Raw genomic sequence first — 24,149 nt, forward strand, 5'->3', positions numbered from 1 at the left:
TACTCCCTTGAGAGTGTCTAATCCCACACCTAAACGACATTGCAAATTGAATGGGTGCTTTCGACTTGGCCTCAGGAGCCTCCGATCCTGACGTTGAAGGTCTTAGTTAATACATCCAAATTTAGGAAAGATAAAATTATTGTGATTGTGAAGTAGATTTTGTAATAATCTTTAGGAGAAGGATATTTGGAAAAATTGATCATTTGTAGAACACGTGTGAGAATAATATACGATTTTTTATTTTCTCCAATTAAACTAGACTAGATAGTTAAAAAATTCCTCAAAACGTAGACTTCAGAGTTTTCTATGAAACAAATTAGTAAAGGGGTTATAATTTGACAATGTCATAATTAGATACGTAGTATTTGCACTTTTTCTACTATTTTGTTAACTGAAAAACTAACTTTTAACTCAACTCAGAAATGCCATTATATTTTGTTCAGACTCGAATATAGGGGATACTTGGGGCTTTCATTTACAAGTGACCTTTGAGTCTTTGAATATAGGAAAAGATACTCCGGAGTTTTTTTCCACACAAAGTCCCATCATCGTCCCCCATTCCCCTTTTTTTGCTCCTCTTCCTCCCGCCGCTCCTCCTTGAAATAATTTGGAGAGATGTCAAATATTTATATAGATGTTTGAAACATCTGAAGAAATATTTCTAATATTTTCAAAATATTTGGACTATATTGGAGATATTTGAAATATTTTTTGAGATGTTTCAAACATCTCGAAAGATGTTTGAAACATAAATATCTTGAAAGATGTTTCAACATCCCGAAACATCTCCAGGATTGTTTGCGCAATTCTCGTTTCATCAAATCCCACCAATTTTTTTCTTTTTCGCTCACATTTCAAATAACTAGAAAAAAAACATCCATGAAGATGTTGCAAGCATCCCAAGAGATGTTTCAAACATCTCTCAAGATGTATATAAAATTCTCACTTCTTCAAAATACCTAAAGCAAGTCTCCATTTTATCCATGCGCCCCAATACGATATGTGACATCATCGTTAATCTCCCCACTCCCTATATAATAGACCCAAGGTACTTAAAACTTTCTCTCCTAGGGATGCCTTGTGAATCTATCTTCACCTCCCTTTCCACTCTTTGAGTCGCATCACTGAACTTGCACTCTAAATATTCTGTCTTGGTCCTTCTCAACTTGAAACCTTTAGAATCCAGGGTCTGCCTCCACACCTCTAATCTCGTGTTAATACCGCCTCGTGTCTCGTCAATCAATACAATGTTGTCTTCAAAAAACATACACGTGGCAAGTCATTACGTCCATCTCGAGGGCAAACAAAAAGGGCTAAGTGCCGACACCTTGGTGCAACCCCATCATGACCTGGAAATGGTTCAAGACCCCTCCCACTGTCTTCATCAGGGTATTTTCTCCATCATACCTGTCTTTAATCGCCCTAATGTAGGCCACATGTACACCTCTAGCCTCCAAACATCTCCACAGAACCTCCGTAGGACTTTATCATAAGCTTTTTCTAAGTTGATGAATACCATATGCAAGTCCCTCTTTCTCTCCCTAAATTGTTCCATCAATCTCCTAACAAGGTGAATGGCTTCCGTAATTGAAAACCCCGGTGTACACTCTAACCGGTTCTTGAAAATAGACACACTCCTCCTCACTCTTAACTCCACCACGCTCTCCCAGACCTTCATAGTATGACTAAGGAGCATGATACCACGATAGTAGTTGTAAATTTGGATATCACCCTTATTCTTGTATAAAAGAACCATCGTGCTCCACCTCCACTATTCAGGCATCTTCATTATCCTAAAGATGACATTGAATAAACTATTGAGCCACTCCAAGCCCGCCTTGCCCATACTCTTCAAAACTCCACTAGGATTTCATTTGGCCCTGTCGCTTTACCCCTGCTCATCTTACGCATAGCCCCCACAACTTCCTCAACTCTAATCCACCTACAATACCCAAAGTCACAACGACTCTCGGAGGATTCCAAGTCACCCAGAATAATGTTTCTATCCCCATCCTCATTCAAGAGACTATGGAAGTAAGTCTACCATTTGACCATCTTCGACGGATATGCGCCTCATCCAAAAAAACTCTACCTTCTTCGTCCTTGATGCACTTCACTTGGTCCATGTCACATGACTCTCTCTCTCTTAATTTGGCTAGCCTGAACATCCTATTATCCCCGCCTTTACCCTTAAGTTCTTCATATAAATGACCAAACACTATAGTCTTAGCCGCCGTAACTGCTAACTTTGTCTCCTTCTTAGTCAACTTATACCACTCCCTATTCATCCCCTTCTCCTCATCGTCTATGCTTTCCACTAGTTTCAGATACGCTGTTTTCTTGGTTTTCACCTTTCCTTGGACCTATTCGTTCCACCCCCAGTCTCATTTGTGACCACCAAAATAGCCCTTCGGAGACCCCTAATACCTCTCTGGCAGCTTCCCTAATGCACTGTGTAGTTGTGGTCCACATAACGCTCGCGTCCTCACTACTCCTCTAAGCACCCATAGTCAACAGCTTAACCCCCAACTCTAGCTCTTTGTCTTTAGTCAAGGCTCCCCACTTGATTTTAGGTTGTCCATACACTGCCCTCTTCCTCGCGGTCTCAAGGTCCATGACCAAACCCTATGAAGGGTCGTGAGGTTATAACTCGGGATGACCTTGCAATCCGTGACCTTTATCGGATTTCCTGCAGAGTAGATAATCAATCTAGGTCCTGGCCACTGAGCTTCGAAAGGTGACCAAATGTTCCACCTTCTTCGAAAAACTCGAATTTGCTATCACCAAATCAAATGCTCTAGCAAAATCTAGCAATGAAGTTCCTCATCTATTTCTACCTCCAAAACCGAAGCCATTATGCACATCATCATAACCCCCATACATCGCTCCAATATGGCCGTTGAAATCTCCTCCAATGAAATGCTTATCAATGTGTCGTATCCCACACACCATCTCATCCAAATCCTCCCAGAAACGCCTTTTGTCTTCCTCATTCAAGCATGCTTGGGGTGTGTACGCACTGAATATGTTCAAAGTAAATTCACCAACAATTAGCTTAATAGTCATCAACCCGTCGTTCACTCTCCTAACCTCTACCACTAGTTCCCGAAGGTCCTTATCAACCAAAATACCTACCCGGTTCCTGCCCTCTGCACTCCCAAAATACCATAGTTTAAACCCGTCCACATCCCGCACCTTAGCTCCTACCCATGTAGTCTCCTGGACACAAGTTATATTAATCTTCCTATTTCGGAGAATCTTTGCTAACTCTATAAACTTTCCAGTCAAAGTTCCTATGTTCTAAGACCCAACTCTCAGCCTGATGGCTTCCTTAGCCCTCTTACCCCCTTTTCCCCGCACTCCCCCTCCCGCAATGAACCCCTCGAGGACAAAACTTTACCCTATCATTATTCATCAAAGCCACTATAATCTAAGGAACATTACGCAAACCCTATCCCAAAACAAGCGACAAGTTTACAATAAAAGAAATCACTGAAATATAATCTACAACTAAAAGTCACTAAAACAAGTGACGAATTAAAATACAAGAAATAAAAGAAATATAATCTAAAACTAACGGTCACAAAAAAACAGGCAGAACTATTACACAGTAAACTAGACTGGTGATATACGCAAAAGTACAAACATGTATAATATCTATTATACAAGTTTTTAATATTATAATCTAACCCCAAGTCAACTAATGAAGTGCAATTATCATCGACTTAGATCAATGTCCCCTCACTCGAAGTGTCTTTTTTCGCACCTAATAGTCTCGGGATACCTCCATTCATGCACCTAAACAAGTCACAATTTTCCCCCGTATGTGCTTGTGGCTTTAATTATTTGAACTTTGGTACAAAATTGCAAGAAATGGATTGCAGGCGCTAAACCAAACAAGCAAATGCTGTGCTCATTTTCCCGGGCATCCTCTAAAATTCTTCACCCTCTACTAAAACCCAACTCCAATAACTTCCATTGCAACTACCACAACTTCCCTCTCCAAAAAACCCCATTCGACATAGAAGACTCATTTTTAGCTTTGCTCAAAAAATGTTCACACAAAAATCACATTTATCAAACACATGGCTTCATGCTACATCGTGCTTTAGATCAAGACAACTTCCTTTTAAGCCAATTCTTCCACACGTGCTCCTCCTCCATGGGCTTTGTCAATTATGCTTGTTCAATTTTCACTTCGAACCCCAACCCAAACATTTATCTTTACAACACTATGATCAGTGTTTTCTCTAAACAACAATATCTATTAAAAGATGCAATTTTCCTTTATAAACAAGCTCGAGCCATTGGCGTATATCATGATACTTACTCTATCCCTTTTGTGTTGAATGCTGTAACGTGTCTTAGCACCGGCAGTCAAATTCACTGTGAGGCTATTATAACTGGATTGAATAACAACATACATGTGGCAAGCTCGGTTGTACGGATGTATTCTTCTTTTGGGTGCGTCTCGGATGCACGTAAGGTGTTTGATGAAATGCACGACAGAGATGTGGGGTTGTGGAATACCATGATAACGGGTTATGTTAAGGCTCGTGATATGGATACCGCGAAGTACTTGTTCGATAATATGCCGGAGAAGAATGTGGTTTCTTGGACTACCATAATTGCAGGGTATGCTCAGGGGAATCAGTTTTCTCAATCTATTGGTGTTTTCCGTGAAATGACGAGTGCAGAAGTTGGTGTCAAGCCTGATGAGGTAACAATGCTAGCTGCGCTTTCTGCTTGTGCCCACTTGGGTGAACTCGAGTTGGGCAAATGGATCCATAATTATACTATAAAACACAGGTTACGCAGAACTGTGCCGCTTAACAATGCCCTTATTGATATGTATGCAAAGTCAGGGAGTGTTAAAAAGGCAGTAGAATTGTTTGAGTGCATGGAAACAAGGAGTGTTGTTACTTGGTCAACAATTATTTCTGCATTGGCTGTCAATGGGTATGGAAGAGAAGCGCTTAACATGTTTTCTCGAATGGAAATGGTTGGAATTACGCCGAACAGTATCACCTTAATCGCAGTACTATCTGCATGTAGCCATGCAGGTCTTGTGGAGGAGGGCAGATTGTATTTTAAGATGATGGAAGAAAAATATGGTATTAGTCCTGACATCAGACACTATGGTTGCATGGTCGATCTTTTAGGGCGTGCTGGCTACCTCGATGAGGCTGCAAATGTTATTAAAACGATGCCCTTTGAAGCAAATGCAGCGATCTGGGGATCACTTCTTTCTGCAGCCAGGAAGCAAGGTCATGTTGAACTTGGGGAGCAAGCTCTGCAGCATCTAGCTGAAGTGGAACCACATAACAGTGGGAATTATTCCCTTGTGTCCAATACATATGCTGCTCTTGGTAGGTGGAGTGAAGCTAGGGTAGCAAGAAAGATCATGAGGGACACAGGTGTCAAAAAGTTGCCAGGCGGTAGCTTCATCAAGGTGAAAAACAGAGTTTATTACTTCTATTCAGGAGACAGATCACATTTTCAGTGCGAGAGGATATGCAGAATTCTATCACAGTTGAACAAGGTATCAAAGATGGGACTGCATGAAGATTGGGGGTATGAAGAGCTGCTTGATGCTGATAACCTTTACGAGGGTCACTTATAAGACAAGGGGTAGAATTTTGTATTAACTAGACAGACTGTTTCAAGGACCATTGGCTTCAGAAGATCAACTTATGTGTAGCAGCTTTAAGTGCACCTAAATGCTAAGTTGCTCGGACATGGGTGCGGGTGTCCGACACGGGTGCAGATCTAGAGGTCGGATCCTTCGAGATGTAAATTTTAAGATTCGGGGATACGGATCCTAGTACGAATACGGGTGTGGGGATCCGGCTAAAATATTTCAAAAAAAAAAAAATTCTTCAAATTTACCCTAGTTTTGATTCTGATTTCGGGAATCTAATTATATCTCGTCTCGAATTTTTTCGTCTGTTATGGTCAAAGTACCCAAAATTGTTTGACCAGATCCAGTACGGATCCCATACCCACACACATACTAGTGTCGTGTCGACACGGTGCGGCACCTAAACTGCCCTGTCGCAGCAACTTAGCCTAAATGTGAAGTAAGTAGAACTTCAGGAGAACACAATTTAAGATCTTCATAGCACTTGACATCAAAAAAGAACTAAATGTATTATGCAAATGTGATTAATACCAATATTCTTTCTTGTTCCGTTCCAACCCCCACTTCGAATCTAGTGTTGGTGACTGGTACCCGATTGACCAAGTTAGCGGAGTCACTAAGCTAGTGATATATCATGCTTAAAGGATAACAAATTAGCTTTCTTTTTGAATTATGTTTCAGCTGGTTGTTGAATTTTCTTTGTTTAGTGGGGCAATAAGTCCTACTAAATGCATTTTATTTGCTCTTAAAGTGAATTTTCCTTCTAAATCCTGTGAAGCTGTTGTCCGTGGGGGTTCCTTTTTCTGTTTCCATACTATTACCGCTGTGGAATTTATACTTTATGGTTTAAATGATCTATAAACTATCTTGCATTTTCTTTTGGGAAAACTGGAAAAGGTTCAAATTTGCCGCTAACTGTCAACTTACAGTTAACCTTGCTCTCCATATGAACTTGGCAACAAAAATACCCTCGCCATTACCCGATTGTATCATATTTGCTCCTTTTCTCCAGCTTAGCAAATGGATTCCTCATTGGTTTTCACCATTGTCCATGTCTGGCGTCAGCTGATACATGGATAATACATGTAAATTTATGAGCTAGTTCAGTAGATACGTGGAAACATAGGAAACGAAAAGGAAACCTGTAGCACTTTTGAGAGTGAATAATGACTTCTCTCCCATCTCTGCTTTCGCATCCAATCCTCCATTGAAGAATCTCCCAGGAATGTAGCTTTCTTTTATTAAAAACTCTAATACAGCTCAAAGAACCCAAAGAATATTCATACTTTTAGCATTTTAATCATTCTGGTTCTTATCCCTCTTTACCACCTTTCAATTGGTACTCTGCAGATTTAGTAACCCATCCATCTGAAATATGACCGACATACTATGGTAAGGAGCAGAAGTCAAAAATTAAAGAGCCCGAGACATGTGATATCTTCACTGGAGAATGGGTTCAAAATCTTGATGATTCATACATCAAAATCTTGATGCTTCATACACCAAGATGACCTGTTTGCGGTCCACGAGCACCAAAATTGTATGAAGCACAAAAGACCTGATATTGGCTGCTTGAATTGGAGTTGGAAGCCTAATGGTTGTGAGCTGCCCATTTTCAACCTTCAGTTTTAGGATATGGTCAGGAACAAGTCATTGGCACTTCTTGGCTAAGTTGCTCCGACATGGCAGTTTAGGTGCCGCACCTGTGTCGACACGACACTAGTATGGGTGCATGCAGTGTTATCAAAGACGAAAAGCACAAAAAAATTCTAAGGTTGTTGGAGCTTTAAGCGCAAATAAAGCGTGAGCTTTAATGAAGAAAGACGCAAATGGGGAGAAAATACAAATATATATGTATAGTCCAAGACGAATAATTATAAAGTGTGAATAACAAATATATGGATAAAGAAATTGAAGAAGAATTACGATAAAGTGAAATATCAATTGTTTAGTGTCGCCTCTTTAGGATTACACTCATTGGAAAAAGTGTTCCTTAGAGCCTTAATGACGACACTCAAGCGCCCGCTAAGTGAGGCGAAGCACTGCTAAGCGAGGCAAAGCGCTCAACTTGTTTTTGAGCCTTGCTTCAGGGCTTAAGCATGCGTTTGACAACATTAGGTGTGGGTATGGGATCCTTACCGGATCTGGTCAAACAATTTTGGATACTTTGACCACGACGGACAGAAATATTCGAGACGAGATACAATTTGATTCCCAAAATCAGAACCAAAACTAGGGTAAATTTGAAGAAAATAGCATACCTTATCTAGGAAATTAATCCTTTACTTATCTACAACTTGAGAATAAAAAAGAAATCCACACTTTACAAGCTATACGTAAGTATTCCACATAATTTTTCATAATTTAGAGATATGTTTTTATTTTATTTTTTTGAATTATTTTTAGCCGGATCCCCGCACCCGTATCCGTACTAGGATCCGTATTCCCGACTCTTAGAATTTACATCTCGAAGGATCCGACCTCTAGATCCGCACCCGTTTCGGACACCCCAGCCGTGTCCGAACAACTTAGCTTCTCCGTGAATCAGTTGGAGGAAACTAGATGCAGTCCTTGAATGTCTTTTCATCTCTGCAATTCCTGTCAATTTTGCTTAAAGTTTTTTGTTTTCTTTTGGATGCGCACAACTGTTAATTACTGCTTTATAGTTTACCTTAATTTCGTACTTATAAAAAAAATAATTTACCTTAGTTTCGTGAAACTCTAGTTTGGATTAGCTAGTTGGGTGCGCTTAGCTTGTTTCTGAATGCATATTTAAGTGTTAATAGAAGATTTTGTCTACATCAGGCTAGACTTGTTTCAGGATTTAGGTGAAATTTCATGTAAGACAGCATTGATGGGTCAACGTGTATTGTTTTCCACATGTCATCGCACGTGGCAATAATACAGCTCCAGCCTAGATCCAACTGGACAGTTGGAGCTATGTTACAGAATAAGGGCGTATTGGGTAACGGCAAGGGGTTTTTGTTGTCAACTTCTAATAGATGATATAATTGAACAAAAGTCAATAGTTGGGGGGGAAACTTGGACCTTTCCTTTTCTTTAGTGTATTTGATACTTAAGAATGCTAACACAAACTAGTAAGGTGCATCTTGGACAGCATCTAGGTGTTCCAAAGAGTTGAATTTACTATTAAACATCTTGGGATCAATATTTGGCACATGTACATATTGACCTTTCACCCTGATTTCAAGAATCATGAGAATTGAGATGGCACTTAAAAGAACCACCACACATAAAGACATGTTAATGCCTTGTTCCCTTCCATATGTAATTCCTGCATTATCAACAGTTTGAGTTGGGTAATGAGATTCTAACCTCACAGTTGCCTCGCAGCCAATGGGCATCTCTTTTTTATTTTCTTACTTTTTCATAACCGAGAAATCTCTGAGTGCCAGTGTTGCACGAATGTAGCCTCAAAGTTGCCTAGCAGCCGTTGGGCATCTCTCTGTCTCTTCATTAACTACATCACCGAATTTTCGAAAGGCGAACTCAAACATGCATCAGGTCTTGACATGTGATAAGCAGGTTGATTAGAGAGCCAGAGCATAGAAGAAGTCATGCCCAAGACCTAGGCTTGCAAATCCCAATGCGACAAGAATGCTGCTAAATAAGATTTGTACTTTTGGTTTCAAAAGATGAAGGAACCCTGTTGCAGATGCAATTTGAGAAAATCATAAGACAAAAAGAAAAACAAAGTAGAAAAGCATAAGAATGTGGACATAAACTTAGTTTACGCTGAAGATAAAAACACAAGAAGGCAATGGTCTCCGTCCTCTTGTTTATTGCAAAAAGACTTGTACTAACTGGATGAACAAGTAAAGATGGGATCTCAAAGTCTTACCTCTGGTTCTGGTATTGTTAAGTAATTTGGGATCAGGGTAATAATCTATTTGATTTGCTTTGCAAATGGACAAAGCACCAGGAGATCTGAGCCCATAGTAGCAGGGCTTTATTCCTCCTTTAAAGCATCCTGAGACATGCATATTCTCGAAGTTATGTTCTTCTTCCATTTTAAGCATTTGTTCATAGTTTGGTTTCTTCTTTGAACTGGAGGGACTCTCTATCAAGCCTATGCTATGGCTGTTGACTGTAGATGCTGACATATTATATTTTTCTTGATACTCAATGTCTGGCATAATCAGTTTAAGATCATTAAAATCGTCAGGTGCACTAAAATTGCTGCATTCACTGATCTCAGTTGTTGAATCAAATACTTGACCTTGTGTTCCATTCATGGTTATTTCATCAATATTGCATGCTGGAAGTGCAGGATATGACTTCTCATAATCCATAAAGCGCTTCGAAATTGCATGAGACACATTAGCTTCTGCTTCTAACTCGGAGCTCAAATCCATATGATTCTCCATATCAGCTGATTTTGCATCTTGATGGTTCGCGATTCTTTTTCTCAAACCCTCGCCTGGGACCTGTTCATCATGTAAATCCTGTGCCATCCTGCCTCTGGCCCTTGCTTTCATCCCTGGAATTGGTATCGCAAGAATTCTTTTGTTCTTATGAGTGCACCTATTTGTATTTGATTCATACTTGTGAAGTTGAAGCCAATTATCAACCTTTGAGTGGTTTTGGGTTAATACTTTTTCGGTTGTATTTGCATGGTTATTCCTGCTGGGTCTCAGATTAAACTTTTTATGCTTTGAATCTCTTTCTGATAAATCTTGTTTCGCAAAAACTGCCACCTTTATGTCACTATTAGATGTGTCATGGCTGAATTCTGTCTCATTATCTGCACTGAATTTCGTATTTGGACCAACAAGGCAGCTAGTTCTGGAAATACTGCTCTCTGAATAACATTCTGATGTTCCTTCTACGGGAAAAGCCACAGACTTGGCACAGTGGGAGGATCTTTTTCCTTTTCTAGGAGGAAGCAATGCTCTACTTTTTAAGACTTGGATTTCTACTCCAGCATTTCCTGATTTACTTCGGCTACAAACAGTAGGCCTCATAAATCTGGGAAAGTCTGCTAAATGGTTAACTGTGACACTATCTTTTAGAAATCTCATGTTAGAACCTAGCCCCTCAATGCATACATCTGAGAGATCCGCTAGTTCAGTTGAAGAAGTTGATATCACTGTAAGCTTTCCTAGTTTCTCATTCAGCTTTTTGATTTCTTGTGTTACATCATTGCGGTTGTTCTCAATTTGCTTAATCTTCTGCAGCAGATTATTTGTTGCAAGTTCCTTTTCTTCCTTCACTTCCTGTAATTCCAAATGTCACATTTGCTTATAAATATGGAGAAGCACTGATGGGAGAGCAGGAGGTAAGAAAGCCAAATTCTTATCTTTTGGACCAACAGGCCTAACTTATGCCTTCATCATGGCATGTCATGTATAAAGATTATACTAGGTATATCAGGAAATTCCTCTTGCACTTATGTCATGAGCGTGTATGTTCTTCTAGTTTCCTTCTTGAAGCATCAAACATTATTGTAGTAATACATCAAAAAAACATCAAAATTTCTTTAACTGAGATTATATAATCACTAACTTTATTGAGAAGTTGTGAAATGATCACTAGTTTTGTTCTGAATTCTGCTTAGCTTCTTTTACTCCATTTCATTCACCATTGTCTCCCTGTTTCTCCGCAAAACATTTTGGCTTAATAACTTAACTTGCAAGGAATATTTACAGGCCTAGTGCCTTTTCGTCTTATGTTTATGCAACACTTTTGAATAATGCAGGTTCATCCGATCTAAAAGCTCAAGCTATTAGTGACTGTGCAACTTTACTTTCTTATAATGCCAAGTGAAAGTGCTTATAGTTCAACTATAACTTGGTATTGCTCATCTCAACCAACATTACCCCCTAACATCTGTACCTATCAACCTGTTCCATTCCTGTTAAATTTGTCATTACACCTTACCTAAAAGTTCCATTGATCTTAGGATAGAAGAGAACTTAGCCCAGATAAAAGGGGGTATATTGAACACATATTATGAGCAAATAAGCATCTCTCGTCTCCAGCAGTTTAAGTATTAATTAGGTGATTTCTTCCTATCTGTCTAACTCTGGTACCTGTGCTGGTGGGAGATAGCAGGTACCCGGTTGAATTAGTCGAGGTGCGCGCAAGCTGTCTAGGACACCACGGTTATAAAAAGAAAGTATTAGACCAGGTGGAGCCAAATGTAATGACAGTAAGCATATGGATTATGAAGATGTTGGTCTATGCTCTTCCGTGTTTGAAATTTAAATCAGTAAACAATCTTATTTATATTGATGCCATTAATGATGGGTCATCAATGGCCTAGATTTCGCATTCCTAGTAAGGTTGTTTGTGGTTGTGATTTCAGCAAGTATATTTTGTGTCGAAGCAGATGTTCACCGTTTCAACATTCCTATAGTTTTTTGTCAGTCAGGACGATATTTTGAACTAGTCATAAACATCAATTACATGACAGGAAATGAAAAGAGATATGTTGTATCATATATGTAGTAATAATGTGAAGAAGTTGCACAGATTCCAATATTAGGCTCAGTTGATTGTTTCAGTGACTTACTGATGATTCTTCATTTCTTAGTTGAATCCTTTTAACTCGTGTTGCAAAATTTAATGTACACAATGTCTCGCACAAATCTTCTTCTCGGGGACTGACATGAACAAGCATTAGCGTTTTCGAATCATCACCTGGATATTAAAAAAACACATTACTTTCTGGCATAATTGGTGTGATATATATCATAAAAAGGAGTGAAGAAATGTGAAATCTGCAGTTGTCTAGATTTTGCATGTTTGGCAATTAAATGGAAACCTTCCATGAGTATGAAAAGTATTTGTTGACAGTTCCAATAAGTATGAAAAATATTCAACAGGAAAAATCTTCTAAAAACTTATTCAGTTCAAGTTACTATAACAACCAGGAACTTCAAAGAAATTGGGATGTTTTGTTTCCCCATGTTATACATCTTCCAATGGTGCTTTAACACTGATTGGTGCTGGTCCAGAGGTCTCCCTTATTAGGTTCATGCTATTGGTTGCTGCTTCTGATATGAAATAGAAGACTAACAAGAACATATGTACTATGTATGTACAAGCATTTCAATCCATTCATCCTCTAATATTGAAAGTTGAGTATCCTGATAAAGGCTTTCCCTTAAGTTTCCTTACTCCCTTCCATCCTACAAGCTGTACTTACAGCTTGATTTGACTGAGCAAAGGTGTGGTTTACAGATTTTTTGATTTATTCATTTATGTAGGTGAGGAGTGATGTCACATTCCAAGCCTTTGCTTAACCCTATTATTTTAATCCACATTGTGAATTTCTTTAAGCTCACTAAATGTCTAAAACAGCTGGCAAAATGGCATATCACTGAAGCTATAACTTCATTTTCATTTTTAATTCATTCTCAGCCATCTAGTTCTCATGCCCCCCCCCCCCCCTCTCTCTATCTATCAGTTTCTGGATTCTGCTTTTCCTTGCACTGTTTACCTCACCTATTCAGAATGAAAGCCTCCGCTTACCCTTTTGCCTTTTGCAGTTTAAGACAATAAAATTTATAACTGGACACTCAAATGGTTTAGCTATTGAGATTTTGAATAGAGTGTCTGATTCACCATTTACGAGAATGATGTCCACAAGAAAGGCCAGGAGATTGATTAAACAACTTCCATAAAGTAAGTCTTCCTCATGCTTCTATGTAACTGTAAACTTGTAAGAAGTCTATTGTGAACATTTGCAGACTTTTCAATGTGCTTTAATTCAGAGGAGACTACATGATATCGTTCTTGTTTTAGTCCATGAATGCAAGAAATTTTTGGGGTTGAATTAAAGTAGGTCCCCTGTTTCTGTTTGACATTCATTAAACAGCTTAATAATGCAAATCTAGTTACATTTTCCCTCTCCTTGAATAGCATAATCTAACACACTTCATTTGAATTCTTAGCGTTCCTTCACTTTAGCTACTCTATCAAAGTTCACAGACTGTAGGTAAGCTGTGAACAATATACGAATGCTTTACAACAGCATAATGGTTATTTTTATTTATATATTTATATATTTTGATCAGTAACAATTATCTATCCATGTTCCATTTTTTATGCATCTAATTATCATTAACAGGAAGGAGAAAGTGCTTCAGCAGTGGGCCCCTCGACTGCTTCATACTCTGTAATGGCTCTACAGACGTATACGCATTGTCTGGGAGTAGTTCACAGCTAAACATATGGGTTTGGACCTATTAATGTGATGAGTCCTCAATCGATCAATAGTTGGTTCCTCCTTCATCACCCAAATCTCCTATTTATGCATGAACATTAGCAAGGTATATCACTGGAATTTGAGCATTTAGCGTTACCATAGCAGAACAATTTTACCCTCACTAGTTTTAACAGCCTAACTGACAGAAACCATGCAGCCTTTATAGTAGCTGCCAGTGGAAATTTGAATCAGGATTTGCCGGAGAGGCCATTGGCACCTGCTTATTACTTACTAGTCTCTCTCTCTGTTTACAAATTAGAGTGTTTTTTGGGTGGTTTCATCCTAAGTTGCTACTATAAGCATAACCAGATATGCAGCGCAATAATTCATGTTCTGTTTTTGTCAATGAAGAACTCAAACGAGAACTTTATATTCAGCCATCAAGATCTGCTACTTGAAGAAACCAATGTGTAAGGTAGTGTACATTCATTTCAATTTCATCTGTAATGCCAATTTGCAGATCACATGATATTGAACATGCAGAATAACTTGGGGCTCTTAGCATAAGTTAAGCAGTCTGTCAAATGAGCTTTCAGTAAGACATATACTTACCTAGGGAATCTTTAAGAACTTGTGTCAGCTTGCTATTCCTGTCAACAGTAAACACTCAGATCAGGATTAGTTTTGAGTTAATGGTGAAACTTCTATTATTATGCGCCACCTTCAGCAATTACCAATTTACCGGAAGCCTACAACTTTTTTGAGTGGACAGAATCTATCAGCTTGGATTCTCATTCAATTGATTCCTTGAATCAGGAATTGCTATCTAATACCATGTTTGTGAGTTACCTGTAAGGAATGTGGCGCCTTTTACTTTGGAGGGCATGGATGACATCTCCAAGGGAAGAAAGTGAAAGATTAATTGCTTTTCCTTCTTCAAATCTTCTCCCCAGTGCTTTTGTTTTTAGAACACGTTCACTTCCTCCAAGGTCGATCATCCACAGTTTGTTTGTTAACCTTCTCCGTTCACTGGCACTAAAGCTGGAAACTGATATGCGAATCATGCTGTATGGAGCAGACAGAATCTATTTAGAGTTTTTTTATGATGTAAGTTGTTCATTGATGGCATCAAGAAGATGCAATAGTACACAAGATAATACAACAAAAAAACTGAGTCAGCTCTAATACAAAAAAAGGCTAATCTTAGACCAAGGTGCTGACAAAGTTCAAAAAGTTAAAGAATTTATTTAGAGTTTAGAAACCTTTTGCGATCTAGATTATTTAGTGTTATCCTCCAAATCCTGGAGCAAATTCAAGATAGCTACATATATCAGGTTCGTTTTTATCATAGTCATTTAGCTGGCCTTAAAACAAATTAAATACCTTTCTACTTAACATTTTTGTATCAAAATGAATTGATTTACCAGTGAGATCTGCTTGATGTTCGGTTGGAATTTGTGGAAGCAGTGGATCTGAAACCACATCCTAACTTGTACAGTCTCATGGCTTGGTTGAAGTCATTTACTTGGATGGTCACAAGGTTTTCAATCTCGATTTCTCCATTGGGATGTGTTTGGATTGAGAGACTGCATGTAGAAAACTTGCATTAAATGAGAAAGCAATTAACCTTTTCCAGAAAGTAGGAAGTGGATGAAAATTTAAGTATTGATCATCAATTAACCTGATCGTTCATAGTCAAATGTGTGTTTGATCATCTGAGGTTTCGATATATGAACATTGTCTGGAACTTTTTCTTAGTGAGCATTTATGAAAACCTGCCATTCCGAATGGCTTAACTTCATGTTTTAGTATTAGCAGATTAGGCAACTGAAACACTTCCTAAGATGTCTATGCATGTGGATTCATTCAAGTTAACAAATAAGCATAAGATCATTCTGGAGTTCTTATTGTATCATTACTTGCTCAACAGGACCAGGTCTAGCGGATCCATCAAAATAGATAGTTCAATCAGAAAAGCATGCAAGCCGTGCAACCTTACAGCAGATTAACAGGTTAGTCTGTGACTTACCATGGTGGTAAAGGGAACATTGATTTTGTTGTCTGACTATGAGGAATGAGGAGATCTTTTAGATATCCCATGTATATTTCCAGCATACTGAAGCTGAAGAGGAATGCATGGTTACTGTCTGCCGCATGCTTAAAGAGCGCCTCAACTGCACGGGGCACAACCCCTGGAAACTCCTCCGTGCCTTCCTGGCAGGTATAGTTACCAAAATCATCATCTTAGAAAATGCAACAGTACGCTTTCTGAAATTTTATACTGGACTCTCTCTAGATATCACTTGTTAATTTTCCTGTCCGGTTCTCATTTAACTTTTTTCTAGAAGTTGAGTAAAATCCTAAGGGGTTGTTCCGTGTACGGTTTAGTTATGCAGAGATTATAATGCATGGACTGTCTATGTGTGAAAAATAATTTAGACATTGTTATCTGATGAATAATAGTGCAGGGATTGTTATGCGTTGAATAATACTCCCTCTGTTTCAATTTAGATGGGTAGTTTGACTCGGCACGGAGTTTAAGAAAAAAAGAAGACTTTTGAAACTTGTGGTCTTAAAAGCTTAAGGGGTAAAAGCATTATGGGACCATAACATTTGTGTTGTTATAAAAGCTTCTCATTAAGGGTAAAATGAAGAGTTTAAAGTTGAAATATTTTCAATTATAGAAACGTGTCATTCTTTTGGAACAGACTAATAAGGAAAATGTGTCATCTAAATTAAAACAGAGGGAGTAGTAGATAGCTTGTGGCATAGGGATTGCCTAGTTTATGAGGGTATTTTTGTTTTCAGATACTTTTATCCATGTATTCTAATCCCACCATCTATCTCTATATAAATTAATATATAGATTCACGTATAAGTTTTATCGTAGTTTCTAATACGACATTTGGTTTCCGACATTGAACTTCTCATAACTTTGCAGAGTTCACTATCGGAAACCATTAGTCATACAGAGATTGTATTAGTTATGTAGGTGTTTATACTGAGAACCAAACACAGTATAAGTAAAATACATAATTTAGAATGGTGATTAAATTTTCTTATACTTTAAACCAAATGGCCCTGTTGTTTAATACAGTTCTAGCAGATAAACTGCACTCCGAAAGATGAGCATGCAATAATTCTTGTATATCATGAGTGCCATTTTATGGCAAAACTCTATTTCACACCGGCTGAAATGATCTGCTTTGCATGCTAAATCAGAAGTCAATCGAAGCATAGGTAGTTGAACATACCATTGTAAATGTTTTCCCTGTGCCTGTCTGCCCATAAGCAAATATGCATGCGTTATAGCCATCCAGAGCAGACTTGATTATTGGTTCAATTTCTGAAAAGACCTCACCTGCCGTAGCAAAGAAACAATCAGGTTTGCATTTCTCCAGTTAGTCATTGAACCAGAGAAGTTATCAACGTAATATATCAATTCCCTTTGTTTTTTTGTTTCATATTGTAATTAAATCTGATTTTGTGTTAAATTCAATCTCTTCAAAGTTTCTTTGTTCTTAAAATTTGCGCATCGAAGAAAATCAAGAAATGTAGTCTATGTTCCTGGATTAGTGCATGAAAATGAAAATGGTATTTCTTCGTTCTTTTAAAAATAGAAATGAGGAATAATTTACTAAGTTAATTTTTTGAATCCAATAGGACTAAAGTTCAATTCTCACTAAGCCTCCCACCACCCAATAGAAAAAAAATAGTTTTTTTTTTTGTACCGAGATTAACATTAATGAGTCGATCTTGGACAACAAAGTTGGGTATCCTTCCTAGCTAGGGAGTTAAATTCTCCGTCAGTTGTTAAAGTACTTGACTATTTTTGTTAATTGTCTTGCCTCCTATTTGTTGTGGGAGACAATTCTTGGCTCCACATCTTGACTCTAAACAGGACTTATTTTTCGAATACATCATTATCTTATGGATAAGGTCAAGTATCTGCCTAATACTGGATTCTAACCAATATGAGGGCTAAAGTATCATAAGGTTATGGCTTCTTCTTGAGAATGCACTTGAAAAATATGATTGAGGCCATAACACTTCCTCTGAAATATGCATATCAGTAGGAAATGGATTTTTGGTGGCTGAAACTATCTCCATATCAGAAAAATTGCACATGATTGAGGGTTGATGGTACACAATGGACAGAATTTTACTCAATCCCTCCCAATTAAAATGTAATGGGCGAGCTTACCATCCACTGTGAAGAACAATATGTTTGTGGCTTTGGATCCTAAAAAAATAATGTCCGTGGAACTCCCTTTATTGGTGAAGCCTCCCAAGCCAAGTCCACCATATTGCAAATGGTAAAGATGTGATCAAAGTTGTTTCCATAGTTTCTTTAGAGTGCTCATAAAGGTGAAAGTTAGGATTGCTTCTTTGCCAGGATTACATGGCTAAGTGGATTCTCGTTGAAATTTGCTTTGGCATTAAAAGGTTTCAGGTGTCCGATCATTTTGTTTTTTTAACAAGAGTGGGTTGCTCTAATGGTGAGAACCCTCCACTTCCAACCAAGAGGTTGTGAGTTCGGAGTCACCCCAAGAGTAAGGTGGGGGGTTCTTGGAGGGAGGGAGCCGAGGGTTTATCGGAAACAACCTTTCTACCCCAGAGTAGGAGTAAGGTCTGCGTACACATTACCCTCCCCAGACTGCACTAGTGAGATTATACTGGGTTGTTGTTGTTGTTGTTGTTGTTGAGGTGTCCGATCATTTTTAAAGATGACTTCTCAAAATTATGAATTTTGGTCCTTTATGCCCTCGACCAGGTGTACCTATTCTACTTCAATGGTACATGCATCTCCTAAAAGCTTCTCTACATCATCAAATTTAACCATAAATTCATCAGGAGTATCTCACAAGTTCGGTAGAGGTAGCTACCTCTGGCTTGGTTACTTTTATCTCTTTTTCCTCAAGATATTTGATTGTAGTTCACTAATTTGTAAAGGTCAAAACTTCTGCTAGTCGTTTTGTAGAGCTTTCTTATACTAAGTGGGTAGTTTGAAACTATTGATTTTCACTTTAATAATTTCAACCTCAAGCTTCTTGAATATTGAAGAAGGTGATATCATATCAAAGGCGCTGCCTTTTCTAGTGATGGAATTTATTTGCATATTGGATTGACATTTGTTGCCAAGTTTGAGCGACTCCTTTGCAGCCGTCCTTGCCTTGGCCCTCCATTTCCTTCCCCGATTCCAGTTTCCCTTTGGTGCCACTGACTGCGATTTTGAGGGGATGTCAGCTACGGTCAACAAACAAGAATGAGTTGCTCTAGTGGTAAGCACCCTCCACTTCCAACCAAAAGGTTGTGAGTTCGAGTCATCCCAAGAGCAAGGTGGGGAGTTCTTTGAGGGAGGGAGACGAGGGTCTATCGGAAACAGCCTCTCTACCCTAAGGTAGAGGTAAGGTCTGCGTACACACTACCCTTCTAGACCCCACTAGTGGAATTATACTGGGTTGTTGTTGTTGTCAACTACGGTCAACATGCGATTTTGAGGGGTTTCCACTCGTGCTATCTTTTCGACTAGTTTAAAGCTGAGCTCTTTTAACTCCTAAAACACAATCTAAAAAGAATGCTTTTAGTATTGTGACTAAATGTTTTATGCCATTTGTAATACCATTATGCCACTTATAGCACCACTTGTTTTGCAGTTTCACAAATGACAATAAACTCTAATCTTTTGGGTGTTTGGTTTTCTTATTCTTGGCAACATAGAAATTTCAAGAAATTTAATGACAAAGTCAAGGAGTTCATGGTTCGACAATTAGGAAACCATAGATAAATCATGGAGTTTCACTTGTAAAAGATCTAAATTTCAGCATTGTATATTGGAGTTCGAAATTTCTAAGTGAAACTCCAGTACACAGGATCGGAGCGAATTCCAGCATAATGTGCAAATATTTCACTTGAAAAATCTTTGAAATCCAGTAGTCGTTCTTCCATATTTTAGGTAGGAGTCCAAACTCGGGTGAAAGAAGTGACTAAATACTAATAACAACTTAAAAATTATCGTCTAAACTCAGGGGTTGAAAGTGATTATTTTCCTATTTCTCCCTGTCGGTGTTGGTGTTAGGTTACTAATTTAAATTTAAGATTATTTGGGGTAGATTTAGGTGGTTGGATCGAAATTAAAATGGCAAAGAACACCTTACTGTTTATGTGCAACACAGTAGGGGTGTCAATGGATATTTAAAAACCGACTAAACCGATCGAACCGTACCGTACCGAATGATAGTTTAGGTTTCTTTTAATAAAACCGTAGGTTTTTATATAAATCTATAACCGTACCGATAATTAGGGTAGGTTTTTTATTTTATGAAAACAAACCAAAAAAATAATGAACCGTACCGAATAAATTTACAATGTGAACAATATATTTATATATTAAGTATAAAAATAATAAAGCATTAAAATTTTTTTTGGGCCTTGGAATTATGAAACAGTTACAAGCCAACAAGTAATTAAACTCAAAATCATAATTCTCAAACCTATTATACTACTCCTAATGAAACTAAATTATTTCCAACATGTTCACTAGCAAGACACAAGGTATTATAGTGATTATGAGTAGCAAACTACAATGTATTGAATATGTTTCCTTTCGTGTGATTTTGATTTATCCTTTTGAATATTTAATCTTCTATTGACTTTATTCTTAAATCTCAGCTTAGTTAATATTATTCCACTCATGTGATTTATATTATTTTTGTATTTGCTTAGTTTCTTTTACGTTGATGTAGAATAGTTGATGGATCTATATTTTAGCCATCTTTTATATTTTCTTAATTCATCACCTTTTAAACTGTAAAAATGTCATAAAGTTTTGCTAAGTCCCATAAAAGTACGTATGTTATTGCATTCTACTTCTACTAGTGACTTTTACCTGACATTAAAAAATTACCGAAAATTTACCGAACCGTACCGATACCAAAGAGAAACCGACATGATTGAGACGGTTTCGAAAAGTCTAATTTTGATTATACATAATAGAATATTCGAAAAATTGGTATGGTACAAATTTTATAAAATAACCGGCCGAACCGAACCATTGACACCGTTGACTACTTTAAGGTGGAGGTATTATAGTCTAAATTTATTTTATTAAAGATAAACAGGTCAGTTCCGCACAAATATTTAAACCAGGGACAAATGTACACTACAACGCGAGACTATCACTTTCGTGCAAATCTCCTCAAGCCCTTTGGTCAACTACCCAACCTAAGAAATGCAAGAGGTCATAGTTTAATTCCTAGTATCAAAATTTTAAATTTATTGGTTTGCTTATCACTATAGATTAGACAGGCTTCCTTACTTTCTACTCAAGTATGTAATTGGATTAAGTAAATACATACAAATAAATAAATAAATAAATAAATAAATAAATAAGAAGAAAGACAGAGAGTACCTTGTGAGGAAGAAGGATGGAAAACCTTGTCAAAGCTATATATTTTGAACTTATGGTCTGCCAAATTTATAAGCACCTCATTTGATCCCATAGCTGAAACTGGCTGTTTAGTGGCAATGCTAATGGGTCTTATACGACAAAATACACGAATATTCCCTGTGTAATGTTTCGTAATAAGATTTAATTAATATATTTGACAATATTGTTTTTAAAAAAAATATAACTGCTGTACGAAGCATTAATGGAGGGAAAAATTGATGTATACCTTTCAAGTCCAGGAGCTCATTGAGAACTTGCCTCCTCTGGATGTTCAGTTTCTTAATGCAAGTATCTAAGACTGCAATTTCATCTGAGATATGGTATATGCAGAAAATTAAAATAATACATCAGAGAAGGCTTTCGATTTTACAGAGAACATTTGTTGTTATGGAACTATAATTGTAACCATCCATGAATTTGTTGAGACATATTTATAATTAAGTAATTAAATGCATAATTTTAAACTTTTAAATAAGATGATCACACATTTTAACATGATGTCATGTAAATCAAGAGAATTGTGGATTCAAGGTATGTTTTTTAACTATTAAAAAATTCAAACTCACACGGGAGATGAAGCACGTATAAACAGAGGCGTAATTAGGATTTGAACTATATGAGTTTAGATTTGCAGCTCTGCCACATCTCATCTAATTTAATGGGTTTAAAATTTATTATTTGTACATATTTAATAATTGTTTGGGCAAAAATAGTGTGTATGAGCAAAAGATATAGTCTCTGCACTGAATACATCCCTGCGTTCAAACAAAATATAATTAACTAAAAATGTGTTCTCTCTGACCATTAAAAGATACTCCTATCTATCACACGCCTTAGTAGAACTTACCTTTAATCTTTGAAATGGCAGCGTTTGGGTCGTCATTATTGCTACAATTCTCGCATGTCTTATTACCATTTAGTACTTCCTGTTTCTCTGCTTTTCTTTCTTCTTCTTTATCATCTCCCACACAATCAGATGGCTGTGGCTGCAGGGTCTTGATTATGCCACGGACTGAATCCACCCAATTACAAGTTAGGTGTGTCTTCATTCCCATGAGAGAATGAATTGATTCACTAAGAGAATCAAAGGATCTCTCAGAATACTCTATGCTTTTCATATTTCCAGGGGGCATTATGCCTGATCACGTACGACTAATAGAAGTGCGCGCTATGGAAGAAATTAGGCACTAAACTGAGATTTAGGAGACTTATCATTTAGGACGATCAGACTTCAATCATCAATTTACTAGAAGACTTGCTGAAGATCTTAGTGGAAGAGAGACTGAGCAAGAGAATAAATTTGATGTTTAACCAGCGATGATAGGAAGAGCTTTTTCATAATAATTCTAAAGACTGCTCCAAAAGCCATCTCCATGTGCTAGCATGAAGAGATTCTACATTTATTTCAGGTGTCAATAATAACAAGCATTATATTCATGCTTGGATTTTGGCTTCTTGACAAAAAAACATACTTAAATGTATGACTCGACTAAGAGACAGAACTTGACAAGACACATTACTGCTTTCACAATGTGACAGAAAGAGAGAGAAGCTAGTTATGTTGGTTGAGACTATAAGGACGGGAGTCGGGACCCCCTTTTTTTAGGGTTAATTAACAAAAATTCATTTATTGAGAGAAAGCTAGTCTGGAGTTTGGACCCATTCATTAGGCCATAGGTTCCCCTCATTTCCTAACTACATAAAGACAACCTCTTTAATTGGTACCGGTCATTCTATTATTAGAACTTTTTGCCTAAAGGTTACTCCTTTCCTTCATTTTACTTGTTTAGTATATTGAAAATAAAGTTTTTAATACTTATCCCTTTTATTAAATCAAGAGAGAATTAGTTAGTAGTATTTTCTAATTTTACCCTTATCATTATTAACAATTTCCCAACATAATATTCGAGTATTAGTAGTCAAATTTAGATTTTCAAAGCACAGTCAATAAGGTTACTCATTAAACATTTGATCAACCTTATGGACAACAGTTTAAAATGCTTGTTAGAGTGTAATTCTAATAAAGAGCTTCCATTGAGAAGCATGTCATACTGTGCTAAAAGATGCTGCAATAGTATCGTAGTCAATCTTCTATCGGAGTGCAAAAAGTGAAAATTTTGAATTTTAATAAATATGTTGGAATCCCAAGTCTAAAAATATAAGGGTACAATGTTAAAAGATATTGTATCATAGGTTAATTAGGTAGGTACCACAGCACTCACCAACCAACAAATCTAAGGCCTTGTCAATCTTGAAAGAGTGAGCCCTACAATTGGCCATCTAAGATAAGAATGAAGTAAAAACTGTGCATTTGGTTTCCTGTCTTGGTTAGATAAATTTCATGTTTGCAATGCACGTCAGCACAGCCAATGAATGGGCCACAAGAAAATCTCATCCCATCCTACGAAAACAACCCTAATAACAAGAGCATATTTTATTGAATTGCTTTGCTGAAATATAGAAGAATTCATGGTCCATACTATTCACAGTTTTCCTAGGTTGTGACCTTGTGACATGGTCCATAGCATACTGTTCCCAGTTTTCCTAGGTTGTGACCTTGTGCCACGGGATCCACAGAGAAACAAATCTAGTATATAAATACGAATAATCGCTAATTAATTAAGTTATCTGTATATCCACCAATTACTGCTTAGTTGTGCTTACATTTACAGTAATCCATAAAATGGTCCCTAATTTCCTATGTGGATTTCAACTTTGCATTGGATGCAAACTCATCCGTTATATATCCTCTAATGAGTTGCTACGGGTATTGGGGGAGGGGGAGGGAGGAGGATGGGAGGAAAAAAGTTTGCCCGATTAACCAAAGAATGAAAAGGGTAAATAGACCCAATTATATCCTAATTCCCTCAAGTCAAGATTAATCA

The 24,149-nt window shown here is 37.4% G+C and overlaps 4 protein-coding genes and 1 long non-coding RNA gene across 5 annotated transcripts; 2 read left to right on the forward strand and 3 right to left on the reverse strand.

Annotated features, from left to right (window-relative positions):
• Positions 1 to 1,030: 1,030 nt before the first annotated feature.
• Positions 1,031 to 1,756, reverse strand: LOC138910641 (uncharacterized). Its single transcript, XM_070201854.1, has 2 exons — positions 1,408 to 1,756; positions 1,031 to 1,254 (listed from the first exon to the last, which is right to left on the reverse strand). The coding sequence occupies exons 1-2, from the start codon at positions 1,754 to 1,756 to the stop codon at positions 1,031 to 1,033; spliced, it is 573 nt and encodes a 190-aa protein (XP_070057955.1).
• Positions 1,757 to 2,018: 262 nt separating this feature from the next.
• On the reverse strand, positions 2,019 to 3,066 carry LOC138910646 (uncharacterized). The gene is made up of 2 exons (XM_070201855.1): positions 2,863 to 3,066; positions 2,019 to 2,363 (listed from the first exon to the last, which is right to left on the reverse strand). Exons 1-2 carry the CDS (start codon positions 3,064 to 3,066, stop codon positions 2,019 to 2,021), a joined length of 549 nt encoding a protein of 182 aa, XP_070057956.1.
• A 439-nt stretch (positions 3,067 to 3,505) lies between these two features.
• On the forward strand, positions 3,506 to 8,267 carry LOC104088523 (pentatricopeptide repeat-containing protein At5g56310). The gene has a single exon (XM_070191833.1). It carries the CDS (start codon positions 3,905 to 3,907, stop codon positions 5,621 to 5,623), a length of 1,719 nt encoding a protein of 572 aa, XP_070047934.1. The 5' UTR covers positions 3,506 to 3,904; the 3' UTR covers positions 5,624 to 8,267.
• Positions 8,268 to 8,670: 403 nt separating this feature from the next.
• Positions 8,671 to 22,794, reverse strand: LOC104088524 (kinesin-like protein KIN-14T). The gene is made up of 11 exons (XM_009593220.4): positions 22,112 to 22,794; positions 21,491 to 21,574; positions 21,226 to 21,381; positions 17,069 to 17,175; positions 15,844 to 16,028; positions 15,239 to 15,400; positions 14,664 to 14,879; positions 14,427 to 14,464; positions 12,177 to 12,304; positions 9,504 to 10,878; positions 8,671 to 9,308 (listed from the first exon to the last, which is right to left on the reverse strand). Exons 1-11 carry the CDS (start codon positions 22,395 to 22,397, stop codon positions 9,193 to 9,195), a joined length of 2,853 nt encoding a protein of 950 aa, XP_009591515.1. The 5' UTR covers positions 22,398 to 22,794; the 3' UTR covers positions 8,671 to 9,192.
• Positions 12,838 to 15,850, forward strand: LOC108943798 (uncharacterized). The gene is made up of 3 exons (XR_004504907.2): positions 12,838 to 13,291; positions 13,737 to 14,289; positions 15,745 to 15,850. It is a non-coding gene; the product is annotated as an uncharacterized lncRNA (long non-coding RNA).
• Positions 22,795 to 24,149: the final 1,355 nt, after the last annotated feature.

Source organism: Nicotiana tomentosiformis, chromosome 1 (genome assembly GCF_000390325.3).
Source record: "Nicotiana tomentosiformis chromosome 1, ASM39032v3, whole genome shotgun sequence".
Classification (NCBI taxonomy): Eukaryota; Viridiplantae; Streptophyta; class Magnoliopsida; order Solanales; family Solanaceae; genus Nicotiana; species Nicotiana tomentosiformis.